This window comes from Phialemonium atrogriseum, assembly GCF_030411735.1.
Source record: "Phialemonium atrogriseum strain 8032-3 unplaced genomic scaffold QBC33scaffold_33, whole genome shotgun sequence".
Classification (NCBI taxonomy): Eukaryota; Fungi; Ascomycota; class Sordariomycetes; order Cephalothecales; family Cephalothecaceae; genus Phialemonium; species Phialemonium atrogriseum.
The window spans coordinates 205,732-224,384 of NW_026848170.1; the positions used below are offsets into that span (position 1 = coordinate 205,732).

Below are 18,653 nucleotides of genomic sequence, written 5' to 3' on the forward strand. Positions count from 1 at the left end.
AAATTCCCATGCCTTCCATCTATTAACAGAAACGAAGTAGTTTGAAGGACACAGGATGAAGTTAAAAAAGTACAATCTTGGCACGCGGATGCATTGATCTAAGCCCTGATCTCTGTACAAGCCCATAGGCACCCCCTAGCCTCTGATACACCAAGAGCTTGTTACTCTAGAGGCGCTAGGATGGGGACTTTGTATGGATTCGAAACAGGAGGCCTGTGCATGCCGGGTGAATATACCGATACGTTTGTATCATGCCTGGGTGTTGGGAGTCTCCCCGTGCGAAGAAATTCCTTGGTAATCGATGTCGATGTCTGACTTTCGTCTGCAAGTATAAAATCATGAGCATGTCTCCGTCCTACGATGATTGGGCAAGGGGGTGGGGGTTGGGGGTTGTGGGGAGTCCTTACGCAGGAAGGAGACATGACCGTCTCCGTGGCGGACGACAAGTGCAGAGTTGCGAGCATTCCCCCACGCGAAGGTGGTCCATTCTGTCGGGGCGCTGTACATGGTGAGCAAAAAGGAAGAGACCCATGACTGTGTAGAGAGTTGAAACCTACTCGACGTCAAAATCTGCTGTTACCAGCAACATGTTATTCGAGATTGGCAAGTTGGGTGGGCCAGATACTGAGAATGGATACCCAGAACAGTAGAGCTATCGCGATATGGGTCAGTTTGTGATGCAGAGTGCCTTAAATGGCGGGCAGGTGAGGTGACTTGGAAGGAGATAGGCCCGATGCCTCTTACCTGGAGCTGCCAAGTTGGTGTCATCCCAATCCCGGTCACGTCTCGCTGGCACATTTGATCAGCTTGCATTCTCGAAAGCCATCGGAGAGACATCGCCTTACAGTCAACCCTACTTCCAGTGCTCGTTTGAAATCCGAATAGGTGTATGTATTGTAGGCTAGAACACGATTAGGTCAATGCGACGGAAGTTCTTGAGTCAGAGGATTGTAATTACGAATATCGCCACATTCGAGGGGCAGCGCCACGACGCCCTCGACTGTAGGTGCTCCTTGGTCTCCTAGCAAAGCGCTGAAATCTCCCTGCACCGCACTTTCCAATGCCTTTATGATCGTGGAGAAGTCGGGTTGGCCCTGGAGGCTCGAAAGCATCGCTTGCTGGACCGCCGGAACGGGGAGTAGATCCGGGCAGTCAGTAGGATCTGTGCATGCTTCCGCCGCTTGCTTGAGATTCGCCAGGATCTTTTGGAAGACCTTGGTTTCTCCAGTGTCAGCGAGCACACCACCCAGTCTCCAAGATTCACCACCAAAGGGATTAATTTACCTTGAGCACGCTGCCTGCGCCCTGATCTCGAAAGGGGCACGAAGGCTCGGCCTGGCAATATGCATCTGCCCGAAGCATTCCCCGGTTGACCGAGTTGACGTGGTCCTGTGCCTCGTCGTATAGATTCTAGGTATCGGAGACTTTTAGTGACGGGTTGGAGATTTAAACAGGGTTGGGTTGGGTCCACGCACGCGTCCGTAGGGCACAACAGCATCGAGGGCAAAGTGGCCGACCCTTTTTGGGAAAGCGAGGGCATATCGTTGAGCTCTGAAGGAGCCACTGAGGGAAGTGGAACACCAACTGAGATTAGAATCCATCACAAAACTTGGGGACACCCTGCCGCCGTCATTTCACTTACTATGACTCCCCAAGGAAATGAACCTTGTCATATCCAAGCGCCTTGCGGATTTCTTCGTAGTCCCGCACCACCTCTTTCGTCCCGACGAACTGAATGATACCAGGTGGGGAGCTGGAACCGATCCAAGATTGGAACACCTCGGCCGAAGCTTGTCGAAAGACTTCAAACTCTGCCTCGCTTTGGGGACTGGAAGGGTGAAGACGATGTTAGCGTGGCATCCCTAGACAGGGGGGCTTTCGTGACGATGTTACTAACTATTCAAGTGGATAACCGCCGAATACTTCAAGGGAGACATTAAGTTGATTTGAGCTGTAAGTACCTCGGACATCCATCACTAGAGGAGGTAAGTACTACGTCAATTGCTTTTCTTCCTTTCGCACATGCCCCGAGGGAACGGGAGGGCGTGATTCATACTCATCAAGTCGTAGTCTGTGAGGCCTGAGAACTCGGTGGTCTGACCCAGGGCAAACTGCCACGCTGCTACTGCTACTGGGTCGCTGCCTCCGGTGTTTCTGTAAACCAGAAAGGAGTATTAGTGGCATATAAACATGGATGGATGGTTACGGGGTTGACAAACATAAACAATACGCCTTTGGGCTTGGCCGGACGATACATGGCCAACCCAAGCGTGATGGTGTTATTTGGGGAGAGCGGTCTGGAATAGTCCATGGGGACATCGAGCTGGCCGCAGTGGAGAGTGGGAGGGAGGTTGTTGAGGTTGACACCCGTCAGATCAAGGGTCGAAGGGACATGTTCGGAGCAGTCGACCCAGCGGATGGGCTTCGCGCAGGTAGACTTCGCGAAACTGCGAGGGCAGAGCAACAGCAATACTGCCGCAGGAAGGGCGCTCTTGAGAGTCAGCATTGTGTTCGGGGATGATTATGAGCAAAGAGTGACAAAGAATGCGGACGGAGGTGATCACATCACCATCAGTCCTGGGTGGCGAGATGGGGAACACTATATATAGGCAAAGAAACAAATAATTACATACAGAACAAGTCCGGGACTCTGGAATTGAAGGATTTCGAAGTGCGTGTTCAGTTTGATCTCCTCGTTCTAATTACACTCCAGCGCGCCCACCGATTTGGCGGCTCGTAATCCTTCCTTCTGCTGTGGCTGATCCCGAAATCCTACAGACCCGCCCCATGAAATTGGGGGCTTTGAGGTGGGTCCAGTTTTAGCGCGGCGTGTCGCGCACTCTGATTCGGTCGCTCGTACTCGCCTACTCTCAGAGTAGTATGGTCAGCTCACCATTTTACCGGGGTTACCTCCTGGCGCGGTTCCAATGCTGCGGAACCACTTGGTTCTGCATGCGTACGTTGCTTGGTTTTGATTTAAAGGATCATAATCATATGAGATTCGCGATCTACACAACCCCCTGCATGTATTGGACGCTTCGCTTCGTGACAAGACTCAAATCATATCTCCGAACCGGGACAGGAGCCGGTTTACCTCCCAGTCAACATCGGCACTTCCAGGGGGCCCGCCTCCAAAGCGTACCTTTACCTTAGCGGGCCCCCTTTGGGTCCCTGCAACTATGACCTTCTCGCGGTAGATCCTTGCCGACTCAGGCAGCAGCTGCTTCCCCGGCTCAGCCCTACCCCGCCACTGCTCTTCCATGGCTACCTTCCAGGTGGCAGCTGCGATGATGCTGTTACGGTGCCACATGCCCTCGCGGTCGGGTGCCGACTCCAACAGGTGCAGCGCCCGGTGCCGGATCGCCGTGTCGCGACACTTGAGAGTGACGTAGAAAAGGCATGGCAGGACGCCCACGTCGAGCGAGAGGACTGGGCCGGAGGTTTCGCGCCGGGAGTGCCGGAGGCTGGCCTCGCAAAGTCCGAGTAGGCGCTCGAAGTCGGCATGATACCGGTCGTATGTCAACTCTGACTCGGAGAACAGGTTCTTCATCACCATGGCCGCCATCGCGTGGTTCAGCCCGAGGAGGGGGATCGCCGGCGAGGCTGCCCCGGGCGTGTGCGTCAAGTGCTCGCTATTCCGGAACGCCCTGTGCCACTGTTCCAGACGCACCAGATGTGAATCGCGGGCACGGATGAGCAGTGGCCAGTGAGGAGAGAGAGTAGCCGCTGGCCCCTGACTCGCCTCGAACTGTTGCTTCTGCCGGATGAGTTGGAAAACCTGTATCACGATGTTGTCGAGCCAGTGCCGCGCTTCGGCGATGCCCCGAAATGACTGCGGGATGTGTTCGATGATGGCCTCGGAAGGAAATCTTAGCGGCGTGGAGTTGAAGTCGGAAGTGGGATAGCCGTGGATGGCAGCTTGGATCTGCAGGCGCGTGAACATGTGCGAGATGGTGCCATCGACGTCTTGCAGCGTTGGGACGGAGCCCGAGTAAGACACTGGGGTGTGCAGCTGCTGCTTCTGCTCCTGCTCCATTTCTAGCAGGATGCGCAGCCCGCTCTTGAGATGGGTCAGACCCGCGTCGAAATCGTTACGTAGAAACTCTAGCCACACAAACAACAGGCAGCAAGTCAGCACGACCTGGCGCGGGAGCCTGTCCTCTAGCATGTGGCCCGAGAGGAGCTTGACCGCCTTTTGTCGGAGCATGGCCGCGCGGCTGGTCGGTATGTCCAGCATTCCCTGCGAAAGGCCCGCGTCGTTGTTCATCATGTATGCTTCGTACAGGGCACTCGTCGCATGCAGAGCGTATTGAACCGCAGGGTAGGCGTGGGCCATCTGCAGAACTAGCCCCCTCCAGAAGTCGTCCCCGAAGTGCCGAGATATGTCATTCTCCGTTGCCAACCAGAAGAAGTGGAGAGACCGCCTCTCGGTGGCATCTACACTCGCGCCGGAAAGGACAGGGATTAATGTGAAGCTGCGATTGGAGTCAGAGTCCACGCTGCTGTCTTCTGGTGTTGTCGATGTGTCTTTCCCCTGGATGGGCATCGACTGCGCGTATCCCTCGCACTTCCGGCCTGTGGAAGTACACCTTAGGCATGCTGGTTTTGCTTCGTCACATTTGACTCGTCGAATCCTAATTGCCCATTAATACTTAATTAATTAGAGTCCAACGTCAAAGGTGTATTTGGGTTTTACTGACTTGCAAACAATACATCCCGTCCGCACTTTGGGTTTGCTCACTCTGGGTCGGAACGGTGTTTTCGACTTGACGAATGGGAGTGGAGATGCAGGTGATGTCCCCATTCTAGATCGTAATGGGAGCGAGGGGTCACGGCTCCTGGGTGCTGGCTGCAAGGCAGGGTTGGTTTCTTGCGTCGCCAAGTCCATTGCCGTGAAGCTTGTATGTTGTTTAGGTTAGATCATTGGCTCTTTCTTGCCCTGCGCAAGAAACTTTAAATACACGTGTACCTACTTCCGAAGGAACACTCGGAGCTAACAATTGTTGGTTAGACTACTTACCTTGTCACGCCGCCACGCCGGTAAGGCCGTGCGGTGGCTTAGCTGGGCATTTACGTCATTGCAAAAGTGTGGCCGCGTGCTTTTCCTCTCCAAACTCTCGCCTCTTCCAGCATGTTGCCGGGCGTGACCCAACGGGCAATGATGACGAGCCTCTCTACGTTTCGAGCCCAGAGGCCCTGCTTCAGATGGCCAAAAAAGCCGTACCGGCGACGAAAGGAAACCCGCTTTGTGGCTCCTTGCTTCGTGCTCTCTTAGCTCTCACCCTACTGTCGAGCCGACTCAACGAAATCGGACCTCATGAAGCTTTTTTTCATGTTCGCCCGGCAGTGAGCTAACTTGTCCATGGCGTTTAACCCAGCAAACTACTGACAAAGAAGCTTCACCGGCTCTCAAATGGCGCAGGCCAAGATGGCCCGACACCGTGGAAACCCCGAGTGGTCTTATAGTGGACGTATCCGGCCCCAAACGTGGGCCGGAGCACCTTCAGTGCTTCAGCTTTGGCTGCGGCAGAGACAATGGGAGGTAGAGAAGCTTGGATTTCACTGGTCAGCTGGGCGTCGTCCCAGTCACAAGATGGACAAACTACGTCAAACTCCAATATGATTTGAGAGAGCGCGGACATTCTGACGCGGCGCACTAGATGTTTCGCCTCGAGACCGGCCAGGGAATAGCCTGGGAGCATGAGGCTCAGATATTCCCAGACCTACAGACCTTGGTCTCGTACTCCCGCATTATCGATAACGCTGATGCAACATGGCACCTGGCACTTTGCTATCACCTCGGATTCGGCACGTCGTTGTCCCATACTCAGGCGGTCGAACATGCCAAAGCTGCTCGGAAACTTGGCCATACAGTATCACAGGTCTTCGGCTACGTCCTCCAGCCCGGTATACAATCCTCGACAGATGCATCAAGCCATTATCGAGAAAGGATTACCAACCTGCTCATCAGTCGCTTACGATCGGTGCTTGCCTCGTGGGGACGTGAACAATCTCGGTGCACTCATTAAGAGCGATGGGAACGTCCACACCTCCGACGACTGCGGCTGCACCCTCTTCCAGTGGCTGTTCATGCTGGCAGACGACGAGCTTCGAGGATGTACAATCAGGTTAGCGGAGAACATGGACCGCATTACATATCTCAGTCAAATATCACAACCTATTTATTCTGCAGACTTTGCTAGATGTAGCGCCGGATGACTCATTCCCCCTCGTTGTCCCCCCTGGGATGTGCACTTAACTACTCCTCGCCTCTGGAAAGACGTGCCGTAGTCATTCGACAGGCGCCTGGTCCCCTCTCGGACGCAGCATATAACGGAATGACTGCTATCCCACAAGCCATTGCTTATCACGACGTCGACGTCGTCTCGGCCTTGCTGGAAGCAGGTCCCTTTCTTGCCAGCGTGCCTGACGGGACTCGGATCCTGGAACCTATCAACTCTCACAGAGAGGGCTTAGATCCTCAGAAGCCGCCTCCTTTCGACAGCATGACGAGGACTCCGCTCCACCTGGCTGTGACCGGCCCAGCCCGGCCTCGCAGGCAACCGCTTGGCTTCTTGAAGTCCGACCAAGCCTCCTCAACATTGAAGACAAATTAGGTAGGGCGGCTCTGCACTGCAGCGGGTCCCGGGCCAACTCGGAAGTCCTGCTCGAAAGGGGCGCCAACATCAATCACTGGAAGCAACATGTAATCTGACGACGTGGAGAGGAGTGGGATGAGACTTGTATTGAAGAAAGACACTGGGGGGGGGGGAGGGATTTGGGGCTGCATTTCTGGGCCAGCAGGCAAAGGTTATGGCATCTGTTGGGAAGATTGGGGTTATATTGACCAAGCACCCTCTACCAGACTTATAATGTACCTATTATTGATGGCTAGATGTAGATATGCTGGCGCGACGATGGCAAAGAGCTTCTTCAGAGACTTTCAAGAATGCAGTATTTATGTTATATTTTGGCCATCCTTTTCCTAGATCTCAATCCAATTGAGAACGGTTGGAATTTGGATGGAGGATTGGATGCCTTCTTACGATATGCTACTGTGGCTGAAGGAATTGTTAGCGTCGGTGCCAGACTGCTGTGAGGCAGTGATTGCACCCAATGGAATGCTATAAAATCCTATACTCGGAAGTTGATTGGTTTAAACTAAGACACACTAGCCGCAATACAGGGCTCCGTAGTAAAACTTACCCATACTACACCTCGCCGGGGTTTCAATGTTAGCACGAGTACCTGGTGGGACTATACTGCCACTCCTTTCCAAGTTGTGTTTTACCCCTATCATGCTAACAATTGAAACCCAATAACCCAAAGGCTCAGATCGCAGCGGGTATCCAGAAGACCCACTTTAAGCGGGGAAATCCAGGTTATGCGGGCAGATTGCATGCAATGCTTCTAGCAGCCGCGAATTTGCACAGAACAGTTCAATCAATTGGACAGGATCTCAGAATGGATTGAACATGTGTATGTGCCAAACATGCAGTACATACTCGCTAGACCACCCTCGCATTTTCCCTCCTTAGTACGAATTACCACTTCGCTCCTTGGCTTATCAGAGTGGGACCGAGACCTGCCAAGGCGCATGTGACCTTATCGCCCCTGGTCCTGCAATTCCCCACACTTTAATTACCGCCGGGTCTGTGCAGCCCGATCCCCGCTCCAAAATCAACAATTATTTGCCGAAGCTCTTCAGCTGTCAGATCTCAGCGAGCTCCGAGAGCTTCCGGACCCGATAGGAACAGCATCCTAAGAGTAGCCATCCCAAAGAGACGTCATGACTTCGGATCATGAAAGTCTCGTAAGCCTTGAGGGTCCCGTCTTTGAGCAGACCGACGATCAAGGAGCGACACTGGGGCAAAACATAGATGGACCACCCGAGCCAACACAGCCGCCTGCTCGCCGGCAAGCTTCGAGGAACAAATACGTCTGTCGAATATGTGGCCAGTCATTCATTCGAGGAGAACATCTCCGGCGGCATGAGCAATCCCGTAAGTTGATCCTGCACAGGCCCGGATCAACCCGCAAACCCTATTCCTAATTAACGGGACAACCACCCTCCTCAGACGGTAAAGACAAACCGTATAAATGTCGCCAATGTCACAGCAGATTCTCCAGAAAGGATACACTGCTACGACACGTTCGGAAGTTCCATCCTGATCGGGAAACCCACTCCCCCTCGGGGGTCGATGTGGATATGTCCAGCCCGAATTCCTTGCCACAGTCTGTGAACACGGATTCAACAGAAGCACCTGGATCTCTGCCATGTGGCGAACATTCAGACACCATCGTCGTGGAGAGACTTTTGGCAGAAGGTTCTCGCCGTGCTCTCAGCCGGGGGAGAGCAGATTCGGTATTGGGCGACCTCCATGTTAATGCAATCAGTCAACAAATAGACGACCCATGCAACATGGACGCGCCACAGGACCACGGATTCTCTGAGCAGCCCGGGGAGAATATATATGGATTATTGAGCCATCTGGAGAGCGCGACTGTCCCTACGGGGATAGGTGGCTTCCAGCCTCCTCAACAGCCCGACGATCGCAGTCGTTCACTGTTGCACGAACACCCATTGTGGTTCCCGGATGGCGAGTCAAGCTTCTTTGACATCAACGAGCTAGCAATGATACTCTCGCCCAACATGCCGCCATCTACTCCAGGCAGAAGACACCCCTCCCCGCCGGGCTTTTCGGGCCTCCAGTCGGGCCTCTTTGTTACTACACCCCAACCCCCCCAACACTCGCAGCCTTCCCAACCAGTGGGTTTCTCCGAGGATGAAGAATACCTGCATAATATCATGGCCACGACGGACAAAGCCTATACTGCTGCGCACTCCCCTGTGGTGACCGACTCGGAAGCGAGCGCCTGCGTGGAGACCATCAAATCGCTATCCTCTTCGACAGATGGCGATCGCACGAAGCTGCCGCTCTCGAAGAACATGATCAGTCGTTATTTTACAGCCTATGTCCGGTATTTCGACCCTCACACTCCGATCGTGCATCTTGCCACGTTTAAGATTGCCGATGCACCAGGTAATAATACTTGATTGAATTGCCCCCCTGATTATCTTGGAAGGGGATTTCCTGCTGACTGACGCTTTATTAAAAAAACAAAAGCCTCCCTCACCTTGGCCATTCTCACCATCGGAGCACTCTATGCGAGTGAACCAGATAGGGCATCTGCTCTTCATAAAATGGCCAGCGAGTGCCTAGAACAGGTGCGCAGCCTCATGGTTATCTCCCTCGTGTAATTTGACGATGTTCACAGGCCACAGGCAGAAAGACAACGCGCACTGCTTGATATCCACGAACAGGATCCATGTGCAGTCATAGGTGCAGTCCAGAGCCGAGTGCTGCTGGCTCAATATGATCTGTGCAGTAACGATGGTACACTGGTCGATTCTGGTCTCGTGCATCTCTTGAAGGCTGGATCGGTAGGTTACTTGCCCTTATTGCTTTCCACTTCTAGAGGGCTATGTATTATACTAATCCAATGGCTAATTAGATCTTCCGGAACGGGATTCCTAGCAGCCATTGCGACGAATGGACTTCGTGGATCTATGCCGAGTCCTTTAGAAGGTATGAATCCGTGCGACCTCGTTCCCACCATCTAGGTAATTATCTCTTATTGACATGGCCAGGGCTGAGCTATGGACGCTGGTCCTCTGCGCTGTATTTGGCGCCGACGGACAAGTGGCGGTGCATCTCCCCAACCTCGAAGATACTCACCACGTGCTGCTGCCTTGCCCACAGGAGATCTGGACCGAACCGACAAGGGATGGCTGGTTAACAGCAACCTCCAACGAGGCCGAGTCGCATCCCGAGACCTTCGGCTCTTCCCTGGCCACATTAATACAAGGCGACCCCCTCACCACGACGGTGAGTCCGTTTGGAACGCTTGCTCTTATTGCAGGCCTCCTGGTCTACATTCTGACCCTCGAACGCACGACACCGCCGGGCTCGTATAATATGCGGTCTCCCTGGATCCCGTCGGCGGAAAAGTCGTTGAAATCGTGGGAGACGGCTTGGAAGAACCACCCGCAAGGACCGGCGCAATGCCCAACGGGCGACAAGAAGGAGGATTTGCTAGCGGACTGTGTCTCGTTATTCCTGACCGCCTGTTATCACACCTATGCGTCTCCCTTGCTGAAGCATATGAAGGCATCGCTTGGGCTCAAGGTGCTGTCGGGTGATGCTCCTCTGTTGACGCCAGAGGCCGCGCCAGACAGAAACTTGACGAGGGGACACAGGATCCCGACGGCCAACGGTGCAATATCGATGGAAGCATGGGAGCAGCTGCTCACTCCGCAGAGTGAGGTACAGTGGCGTGATCTCAACCAAGCAGCCCGATTGGCTGCCGGGTACATATTGGTCCGCGCCAAACAGGGGTTTCGTAATGTCGCGCGAACCGCACCGCTCGAGATGGGATTCCACAATGTCTTGTGTGGATTCGAAGGGGGTAAGTGTCCGCATCATCTCACAAGAGCTTGGAAGCTGACCTAAGCAGCGCTCCTCGTCTCCTGCTGGGAATTCGCAGCCTCGAAGCAGGGACGGTCGGATCCAAACGCGCTGTTGTTACGTGGTATCATCCAAGATATCATAGAAGAGATGGACGAGCAGATGTTCCATGGGCTGGAGGTTAAACAGTACCCTGCGATTGCGTCGCTCACCGGCCTTCAATCCATGATGAATTACGGCTGGGTGTGGTCTTGTAGGTTTACATCACCCCCCTTTTCAAGATGCTTGTATAACCACGACACGAGTCTTGGCTAACTACTGACTCTCCCAACGCAAGTGGCTCATAGGAGAGCAGAGCAGCTGCGGCTTCACGAAACCAGGATGATAGCGGCACTGGACCAGAGAGCGCGGACGCGAGATTAATTGGGGGGGCAATGCGTCAACTTATAGATAGATCACTGGGACCGTGACACCTGCACCTAATTATGGGAAGGAAGCATATTGATGGGACTTGGAGGAATGGGGGTAAAGACGAAGCATGTTTAACTAATTATACTACGGTCGTCCCCAGCAGCTTCACAAAGTCGGCCACGTCATCCATCAAATCAAGCTCCCAACATGCCTTGATGATGGCATTTGCCTTCTCCCTGCCCAACGAGGACTCTGCCTGACTCGAGAATTTCTCCTCTAGGAATTCCTTGCTTAGGGGATTTTCCACCGATCCGAGGGCGTGTTCCACACGTACGGTTGTCTCCCGAACGACGCCATCTGCCGAAGGGAGTGATTTGAAATGGAGGATTGCCTCATCATCCCTCATCATCTCGTCCGTACGCACGGTGACACAGTCCCTCACAGCGCGGACCCGGGCGTCGTGAGCGGCCACGGAATCGGAGAACTCGGCAGGACCCGCGCGGCCATGCACGAGGGCGACGGCGCAGCCGTGATAGAGCGAGAAAATGGTCTCGAGGCCGGTGCGGGGGTGTCGCACGTTGCAGAGCCGGACCAGCTGAGGATTGGCAACGACCTCGATCTCGGCGATGTCGTCTATGCCTGTCGGGCCAGTCGACACTGCTGCGTCGGCGCGGGAAAAGGAGGCACGCATCTCGAGGCAGGCATCGATCAGCGGGTGGATCACGATTCCGCACGGGTACGGTTTGAATGCAATCTGGAGTATCTGCCACGGCCCGCCACGGGCCAGCGCAGCGATCTGCGTCACATCGAAGCTTGTCGAAACCAGCCTCGCCCAAGCCTCGATGGGGCCGACGCAGCTGGCAAACCCCGCGCTCGCCAGCTTCGCCGCCGTGATGCCGTTCCGAGCATGCAGGCCCGCGTGCAGAGTCTTCGTGTCTGTCCCGAACATTGCACGCGTGCCCGACGCCATCGAGGACGCGTGCCCCAGAGCCGCCGCGAACTGGCCGGGCGGGAGCCGTAATAGCTTGGCGACCCCGGCCGCGCCGCTGAAGGAGCCGGTCAAGCCTGTGATGTGCCTGTCCAATGAGGTGACGTGTTAGCCAAGGCCGCCCACCAAGTTTTGATGGCTGGACTGTGACCGGGGCCTGGGTCGGGCTTTAAATCATTACCATCCTTTCTTATAGCTGGACGGGGAGACTGCCAGCCCGACTGCACACTGTGCTTCGACGGCCGCGACGACGGCTAGGATCACTTCCTTTCCCGACAGGTGGTGTGTTTCCGCAAACGGGAGGATGGCCGCGATGGGCGTGCAGGACGGATGGATGACGGTCGGCAGATGGGTGTCGTCGTAATCGGCGGTCGTGGCGGCAATGCCGTTGAGGAGCGCCGCATCGTCCAGGCTGCCGCGCTCGGCGCGACCCCATATCGTGGCGGTGGCCCCGGACGCGCCTCCGGTCCCGTCCGGAACCCCCGCCGGGAGAAGCGCGGCGGCGGCCTTGCGGGCGGGTGACGCGTTCGCGGATCCCAGGGCACATCCTAGGATGTTCAAGATGGATCGCTTGGCCTGCTCGATCACTTCTGGGGGCAGATCTTCATATGCCAGCTGCGACAGGAACGTTGCAAGACGGAGCGTCTCGTCATCTTGGGGAGGAGCTTGCACCATTCTCTAGAAGAGGGAAATCCGTGGGGGGCCGTTCTGGAGCAAGATGTCACGAGCTGCTCAGTTCTTCAGAGGTCCCTATCTAATTACGAGTTGTTGTGTTCATAGCGTTGGGATGGGCTACTCGGCAGTTAGCGTAGCTCAAAATACAAGCACAATCCCCTTGAAGCTGTCCGGATTAGTGTGGATAATTCCCCCGCCCACCCCCACATACCCCGCCGAGCGGTGTTGCGGGGTCGCGATAGCTCACTGGAGCACAGAACAAACCTGAGGGGGCCAATGCGAGCGCGGATTGACAGTGACAGCAACAGGCAAAAGCATCGGCAACCCTCTTCAAGACTTGCTCTGTCAGACCGGCGCAGAGAAGGAAGAACACAAGACAACATCTCTAATCGAGCAACCCCTTGCATGAAAAGTACCCACTGCAATCATGGTCTCATTAGCACCCAAGATATACGACCGCATCTATCCATACGTCGATGCGGCCAACTTCAAAAACGCCCATGAGGGCAAAGTGGTCCTAATAACGGGTAAGAAACCTTGGCAGCCTCCGATTGCACAACCCCCAGCAGTAAAATAATAATTAGGACTCTAACCGAGCGCACTGTTTTGTTAGGGGCTGCCCGCGGCATCGGCCAGAAGACCGCTCTGCACTTTGCCATGGCGGGCGCCGCGACACTCGTCCTTCTCGATCTCCAGCTCGCCAACCTCGCGGAGACAGTCGGCCTCTGCAAAGCCCAAGGTGCCAGAGCACTGCCGTACGCGTGCGATGTGAGCAAGCAGGAACAGGTGGATACCGTCTTCGACCATGTTCTCGCTGAAGTTGGGGGGATCGACATCCTCATCAACGTGGCCGGCGTGTGCAATGCGAAGCCCATCCTACTAGAGACCTTCTCCACGATCTGGAGGGACATTGAGATCAACCTCGGAGGGGTAAATAACTAGAGTTCCTTGGCCTGTGGTCCTCCTTGGTTCGGGGGAGCGCGCTGAGCTGACGCCCCATCCCAGGTCATACTCACGACGATGAAGGTGCTGCCGGGGATGAAAGCCCGCGGGCGTGGGTGCATCATCAACATGGCGTCCCGGGCGGGCACCGTCACTGTGCCTTACCTGGCAAGCTATGGCGCGTCCAAGGCCGCTGTGATCAAGTTCACCGAGTCCGTCCAGAAGGACCTGGATACCGATGGCCTCGGTGATAAAATCCAACTATATGCCCTGCATCCCGGTGCAGTCAGGACCGATCTCTCGGAGCGTAAGTCCTCAACCCATCCACCCGCCTCCCCCCTCCCGGGATAACACCCGCGGCAACAAGGACGCGGCCTCGTTCCTAATCCCGTTTCGCAGGCACGATGGATCCGGCCGTCGCGGCTGCATATCCCGAATTCGCGGCCAACCGTCCCAAGTGGGTGGAGAACTTCAACACGGCCGTCGATCTCGCCGGTGCCGTGTGCGTGTTCCTCGCGACCGGGCGCGTCGGGAACAGTATGAGGGGGAGATACCTGGACTGCGAGCACGACATGGAGGCCTTTATGCGCGAGGGCGCTGAGCAGGAGATCCTGAGCGGCAACCTGCACACCCTCGAGGTCCGGTTCTTGGGCGGCCTGCCGAACGATGGCGGCAGCTCGTCGAATCTGTTTAGATTCGAGGAGTAGATAGATCTGTACATAAATAAAATTCCACCACCCCCAAGGTGTTCCAACCCCAATTCGTTTGTGAAGTTCTTTTGGTGAAGCCGGAGACGATGGCAGGGTGCCTTCCAGGTGACTTGTCAAGCGGAGATTGGCCTCTTTAGAAAGTCGTAGTAGCATAGTGTCGCGTATTTAACGTTACAGCCGAAGGCCAGTGGCACAACCCAACAAGCCAATCCAAGGTTCCACAGGGGAGCGCAAACTGGTCGCAAATCCTCGTTCCGGGCGAGCTGAAAAGCAATCCATCGGCCGACAAAGCGTCAAAGATATGGCTTGATCTTGGGACGTACGCAAGGGAAGTCCTCGCTGCGCAAGACCAAATCCTGTACTAACTCGAGATGGAATGTCTTCCAAGCCATGCTAAGCATGTCGTAGAACCTCTTTCAGAATTTCACGGCTTTGGCTGTCTGACTTCCTATACTCAACTTGTTTAAATATTCTCTGAATCCACCGTTTATGGCAGACTTGGGGATGTGTGCTTACCGCAAGAGAAACGTCAGCTGAACCGCGGTGATGCGCCGGTTGTAGCTCTCGAGTTTCGCCATCTCGGCGGCCGTCTCTTTATCCATGTACCACCACTTGATGCGAGTCCACAGCGAAGTCGGTATCCCAAATTTTTCAAGATGGGTTCCCACTTCGCGTCGAGCATTTTAGAAGCGCTCGAGAGAACCCCACCAAGAGTTGGTACATATCTGTTAGATCATTGTCTTGTCGCAGATCTTTGGCGGCCAATGTGGTCTGTCAATTTTGAGATATGGTCTTTAGTTTCGTCGACGATCTGAATGCAACTCTTGATCTCGGTATCGGCCTTTTGAATCATGGAAAGGAATGCCACGCAAGCTGCGACCAAGCCAAGCGCAAAGGTCAGGATGCCGGTGATATTCCCTGTAAAGGAAAGGGGGCTGTCGTCGCATGCCGGGTAAGCACTTGGGTTCTTTCATGTTTTCCATCAGGGAGATACGCCGCTGAGACTGCGCTAGACATGCCACTGCACAGCTTAGGATTGAAGGGGTGCCACCCGCAGTCAAGATCAAGATCTGGACCGGTTATATCAAGGCCGAGAAAGCCGACAGTCCACCGTGGCTCCGACGAGGACAGACGATCGGTGGGACAGAGGAAAATACCATGCAGATATTTGTGAAGAACTTGAGCGGCAGGTGCATCACATTTGATGTGTATCCAGAAACCACGATTTTGGAGCTGCAACGGATGGTTCACCAGAAAGAGGGCATACCACCGGATTCTCAGCGGTTTATATTTAGGGGCAAGGCACTCGAGACTCACCACCACGCATTTGCAAAATCAGAACGGACACTAAATGACTACGAGATCACGCGCGTGAGTAATGACTGACTCCATCTTGCTTAACCATCCTGGCTGAGGCTGACCGATTATTTCACAAACTACAGGAATCGATAATTCAATTGTTCTTAAGTGTCCGTGGTGGTGATGCAATGCAACTCATAGCTGACCATCACTCGGATGACGCCGGAGACGCAAGTCGCTACCTTGAAATCGGCCCTGGCGGCGTGATCCTCCGGGGCTTCACCGATGACAAGGGCGAGTACGAGTGGGAGGAGAAGCCAATTAGGCAACTAGAAATCGACATCGTCGAGCCCGCCTCCTTCCATTCTCTTGCTGGCTCACCGAAGGATCGCTTGGTGCTACCTCTAGAAAAGACCAAGATGACATCGAGCGAGCGGAAGCCAGGAAACACCTCCTCGGCCATCTTATCTATTGCCCATTGTCAGGACCAAAACCCATCCAAGGTCCCGTTCCGAGATATCGATCGCAGACTGGAACCTGCCGGTGCCCTGCCAGCATTGGACGTCCGGGTGCAGGAGTCCTCCGATGCCAAGAGGCGGAGGAGGCCCTTCTTGGGAGGCTAGGTTGGCATACCGCGGCGAACAAGGCGTTTACAGTTGCGAGCCCAAAGAAGTGGGACAAAAGGGGGAAACCTACCAGCAGCAAACATGCCGTAAATCCTGATTCCTTAACCCTGTCCAATATAGCTCGCGGGCTCCGCCTGGATTGCAGCATCTGCGCAGTTGGAAGCAAGTTAGTGGTGGTGATTGATTTGTACATGCTATTTAGTAGCCTAGGTAGTGATGTCGAGGTTCTATCCCTCCTCATGTAATAAAGGTCGCCTGTGATAGACATTAAAGAGCGCGCATAATTGTGACAAGATACTTTGCAAGACGTTAAACTCTGCTGGCAAAAGCAACCAAATTCCACCAACGGTTTCGACAACGAAGATAACCATGTCCCCACTCACCTACCCTGAATATATCTAGACATGTTGTTAAGCCTTGATATCCTCCTCTACCACCCCGTCCCCGAAGTTGATTTCCTCGAGCTTCAAGCCTTCCGCCTGCGCATCCATCCACTCCTGACGCAATATCCTCTCGTGTTTGGGGCTCCGGACTCGTATGTCTAAGACGGGCCATATCAGTAATCCACCAATATAGAGAGGCCGTGAATATCTCGCAAGAACTCACCGCACTTGAAGGGTATCGGAGCCGCGGTGGCTCCCGGAACCATGCCGGTGAAAGTCGAATCCACGGGGATGTCGACGCCGTTCGCATCCTTAGCATGCCTCACATCGAACCCCCACATGAGCCGTGCAATGTTGAGGAAGAGACTACGCTCCGCAACGTGCATGCCGGGGCATATCCTGCGCCCGCCTCCATAGGTCCAGTGGTCGCGTAGGTCTGGGTCGCCCGCGGCTACCGACTCGGCCGCTGACAACTTGTGGTTGTAATATCTCATCGGCTCGTACTGAAAAATCCGTAGTCAGCCCTTTCCGTTCCCAAAGTAGCAGTTTAGTTGAAGTTGAAGAAGAAACATTGACAAACCTTCTCTGGGTCCGGGAATCGTTTGGGGTCATAGTGCAAGCCCCAGATGTTGATCATGACGACGCTGCCCTTGGGGATGAAATAGCCCTTGTACCAACCCTCTTCGGTCGCGTAGTGATTGGTACCGAACTTGTTCACGAACCTCCATCGGTTGACCTCCTTGACCATTGCTCGGATGTAGGGGAGGTTCTCCTCGTCCTCAAACGTGGGTGTGCGGTCGCTTCCGACAACTCTATCGAGCTCTGCCTGCGCCGCCTTCACCACTTCCCGGCCCCTGGACAGGATCCCTACTAAGGTGTTGTTCAGCTGCACGCTGGTGGTCTCGGAACCAGCCTCGATCATGGTGCCCAACACGTAGGCGGCCTGAAGCTCGTCCAATCCCTTCTCGGCCCAGTCGCTGTGCACGAAGCCCTTGCCGAAGCTGTGCGGAGCGGTGCCGGCCTCGATCTCCTGGCGCATCCGCGTCCACAAGTCCATCCAGATTTTCGAATCCTTCAGATGGCATTCTTTCCCGAACTGGCGCCAGTTGCTGACCAGATCGAAAGGGGGGAAGTTCGCGAGCGATGGAAAGCTGTCCACGAGCCACTGACCTGGCCTCCTGATCTGACCAAACCGGATAAGCACTTCGAAGATCTTGTGCATTTCTTCGCATTCAACTTTGATCAGCTGTTAGTTATGCATGTGCTACTTTGCTTATTCTTTTTCTTTTCTTGTTTGCTTACATTTGGGCAGTCGGCGACCGTATGTTATTTGTAAGATCAAGCTTGCCGTGTATCGTCGATTGTGCATGTAGAAGTCTGCGAGTAATAGCATTTAGCATGAGGAGGGTGACATAAAATAGAATAATATAAAAAGCTCTGAGTTTTTCACCAACAAAAGCAGTTCCACCTACCTTGAGGAGAATTCAGAAGATCAACGGAAAGTTGCTTTGCTTCGAAAGTCTGAATGGGGGCATAGGACTTGGCAGCTTTGGGTGTCAGCAGCTTATGGATGATGCCTCGGATGGTGCGCCACTTTTTGCCGCGTGGCATAAATACCACCCTCCGGCCGCCGCTGGCTGCCTCGAATCCCATCGGGCTGATCAGCCGGCTGGAATAGATGGAGCTCTTGCGATCGATGATTTCCTTGACGGCCTCTCCCGAGTTGAGCCAGATCCAATCGGTCATGCCCGTCCGCGTGCGGTAAATCTCGCCATATTCGCGTGTCCACTTGATCGCATTGGTAGCCAGGTCGTCTTGCATGTGGTAGAGCGTCTGGTTGATGATGGGAAATCCGGGGACTTTCGGCGGAAGGTGTCGTAGGCGCTGGTCCCGACGCCAAAGGTGGTAGAAAGTAAGGCTCACTATGGCAAGGACGGTGCCCAGAGCCAAGAGTCCCGGGACTCCAAGGTACGCGTATATTGTTGGATCGAGTACACCACTTGGCCCGAAGCCACGAAGGGGCCCCGAGGAGCCAGCCGACTTCGTCATGTCCAGCTCAACGATCAGGCAAGTAAGTTCAAGGATTGTGAACCTCGTGGTAGCCCGCACGGTTGAGGCAGGATTCTCAAGAAAAAAACAGACAGGATAAT

General features: G+C 54.5%; 9 protein-coding genes across 9 annotated transcripts; 5 read left to right on the forward strand and 4 right to left on the reverse strand.

The window, feature by feature from the left end:
* Positions 1 to 16: 16 nt before the first annotated feature.
* Positions 17 to 2,755, reverse strand: QBC33DRAFT_248438 (uncharacterized protein). The gene is made up of 13 exons (XM_060422978.1): positions 2,634 to 2,755; positions 2,220 to 2,489; positions 2,057 to 2,154; positions 1,898 to 1,976; positions 1,643 to 1,828; positions 1,476 to 1,563; positions 1,285 to 1,410; positions 959 to 1,214; positions 846 to 901; positions 745 to 789; positions 558 to 652; positions 408 to 499; positions 17 to 322 (listed from the first exon to the last, which is right to left on the reverse strand). The coding sequence occupies exons 2-13, from the start codon at positions 2,309 to 2,311 to the stop codon at positions 162 to 164; spliced, it is 1,374 nt and encodes a 457-aa protein (XP_060279468.1). The 5' UTR covers positions 2,312 to 2,489; positions 2,634 to 2,755; the 3' UTR covers positions 17 to 161.
* Positions 2,756 to 3,055: 300 nt separating this feature from the next.
* QBC33DRAFT_459854 (uncharacterized protein) lies at positions 3,056 to 4,804 on the reverse strand (the record flags this gene model as incomplete). Its single annotated transcript, XM_060424948.1, has 2 exons — positions 3,056 to 4,634; positions 4,701 to 4,804. 2 exons carry the CDS (start codon positions 4,802 to 4,804, stop codon positions 3,056 to 3,058), a joined length of 1,683 nt encoding a protein of 560 aa, XP_060279469.1.
* A 303-nt stretch (positions 4,805 to 5,107) lies between these two features.
* QBC33DRAFT_248465 (uncharacterized protein) lies at positions 5,108 to 6,122 on the forward strand. The gene is made up of 3 exons (XM_060422979.1): positions 5,108 to 5,346; positions 5,398 to 5,542; positions 5,661 to 6,122. The coding sequence occupies exons 1-3, from the start codon at positions 5,318 to 5,320 to the stop codon at positions 6,027 to 6,029; spliced, it is 543 nt and encodes a 180-aa protein (XP_060279470.1). The 5' UTR covers positions 5,108 to 5,317; the 3' UTR covers positions 6,030 to 6,122.
* On the forward strand, positions 6,123 to 6,652 carry QBC33DRAFT_248466 (uncharacterized protein). Its single transcript, XM_060422980.1, has one exon. It carries the CDS (start codon positions 6,216 to 6,218, stop codon positions 6,615 to 6,617), a length of 402 nt encoding a protein of 133 aa, XP_060279471.1. The 5' UTR covers positions 6,123 to 6,215; the 3' UTR covers positions 6,618 to 6,652.
* A 1,137-nt stretch (positions 6,653 to 7,789) lies between these two features.
* On the forward strand, positions 7,790 to 10,892 carry QBC33DRAFT_581211 (uncharacterized protein; the record flags this gene model as incomplete). Its single annotated transcript, XM_060431253.1, has 8 exons — positions 7,790 to 8,003; positions 8,079 to 9,044; positions 9,129 to 9,229; positions 9,287 to 9,445; positions 9,517 to 9,590; positions 9,653 to 10,470; positions 10,519 to 10,722; positions 10,807 to 10,892. The coding sequence occupies 8 exons, from the start codon at positions 7,790 to 7,792 to the stop codon at positions 10,890 to 10,892; spliced, it is 2,622 nt and encodes an 873-aa protein (XP_060279472.1).
* Positions 10,807 to 12,696, reverse strand: QBC33DRAFT_598849 (2-methylcitrate dehydratase). Its single transcript, XM_060432006.1, has 2 exons — positions 12,050 to 12,696; positions 10,807 to 11,956 (listed from the first exon to the last, which is right to left on the reverse strand). Exons 1-2 carry the CDS (start codon positions 12,541 to 12,543, stop codon positions 11,020 to 11,022), a joined length of 1,431 nt encoding a protein of 476 aa, XP_060279473.1. The 5' UTR covers positions 12,544 to 12,696; the 3' UTR covers positions 10,807 to 11,019.
* Positions 12,697 to 12,970: 274 nt separating this feature from the next.
* QBC33DRAFT_499770 (NAD(P)-binding protein) lies at positions 12,971 to 14,192 on the forward strand (the record flags this gene model as incomplete). Its single annotated transcript, XM_060425657.1, has 4 exons — positions 12,971 to 13,070; positions 13,157 to 13,473; positions 13,549 to 13,792; positions 13,885 to 14,192. The coding sequence occupies 4 exons, from the start codon at positions 12,971 to 12,973 to the stop codon at positions 14,190 to 14,192; spliced, it is 969 nt and encodes a 322-aa protein (XP_060279474.1).
* Positions 14,193 to 15,097: 905 nt separating this feature from the next.
* On the forward strand, positions 15,098 to 16,117 carry QBC33DRAFT_563043 (uncharacterized protein; the record flags this gene model as incomplete). The annotated part of the gene is made up of 3 exons (XM_060430246.1): positions 15,098 to 15,147; positions 15,209 to 15,566; positions 15,638 to 16,117. 3 exons carry the CDS (start codon positions 15,098 to 15,100, stop codon positions 16,115 to 16,117), a joined length of 888 nt encoding a protein of 295 aa, XP_060279475.1.
* Positions 16,118 to 16,488: 371 nt separating this feature from the next.
* On the reverse strand, positions 16,489 to 18,552 carry QBC33DRAFT_598855 (O-methylsterigmatocystin oxidoreductase; the record flags this gene model as incomplete). The annotated part of the gene is made up of 5 exons (XM_060432007.1): positions 16,489 to 16,661; positions 16,727 to 17,006; positions 17,084 to 17,739; positions 17,806 to 17,880; positions 17,976 to 18,552. The coding sequence occupies 5 exons, from the start codon at positions 18,550 to 18,552 to the stop codon at positions 16,531 to 16,533; spliced, it is 1,719 nt and encodes a 572-aa protein (XP_060279476.1). The 3' UTR covers positions 16,489 to 16,530.
* Between the last annotated feature and the right edge of the window lie 101 nt (positions 18,553 to 18,653).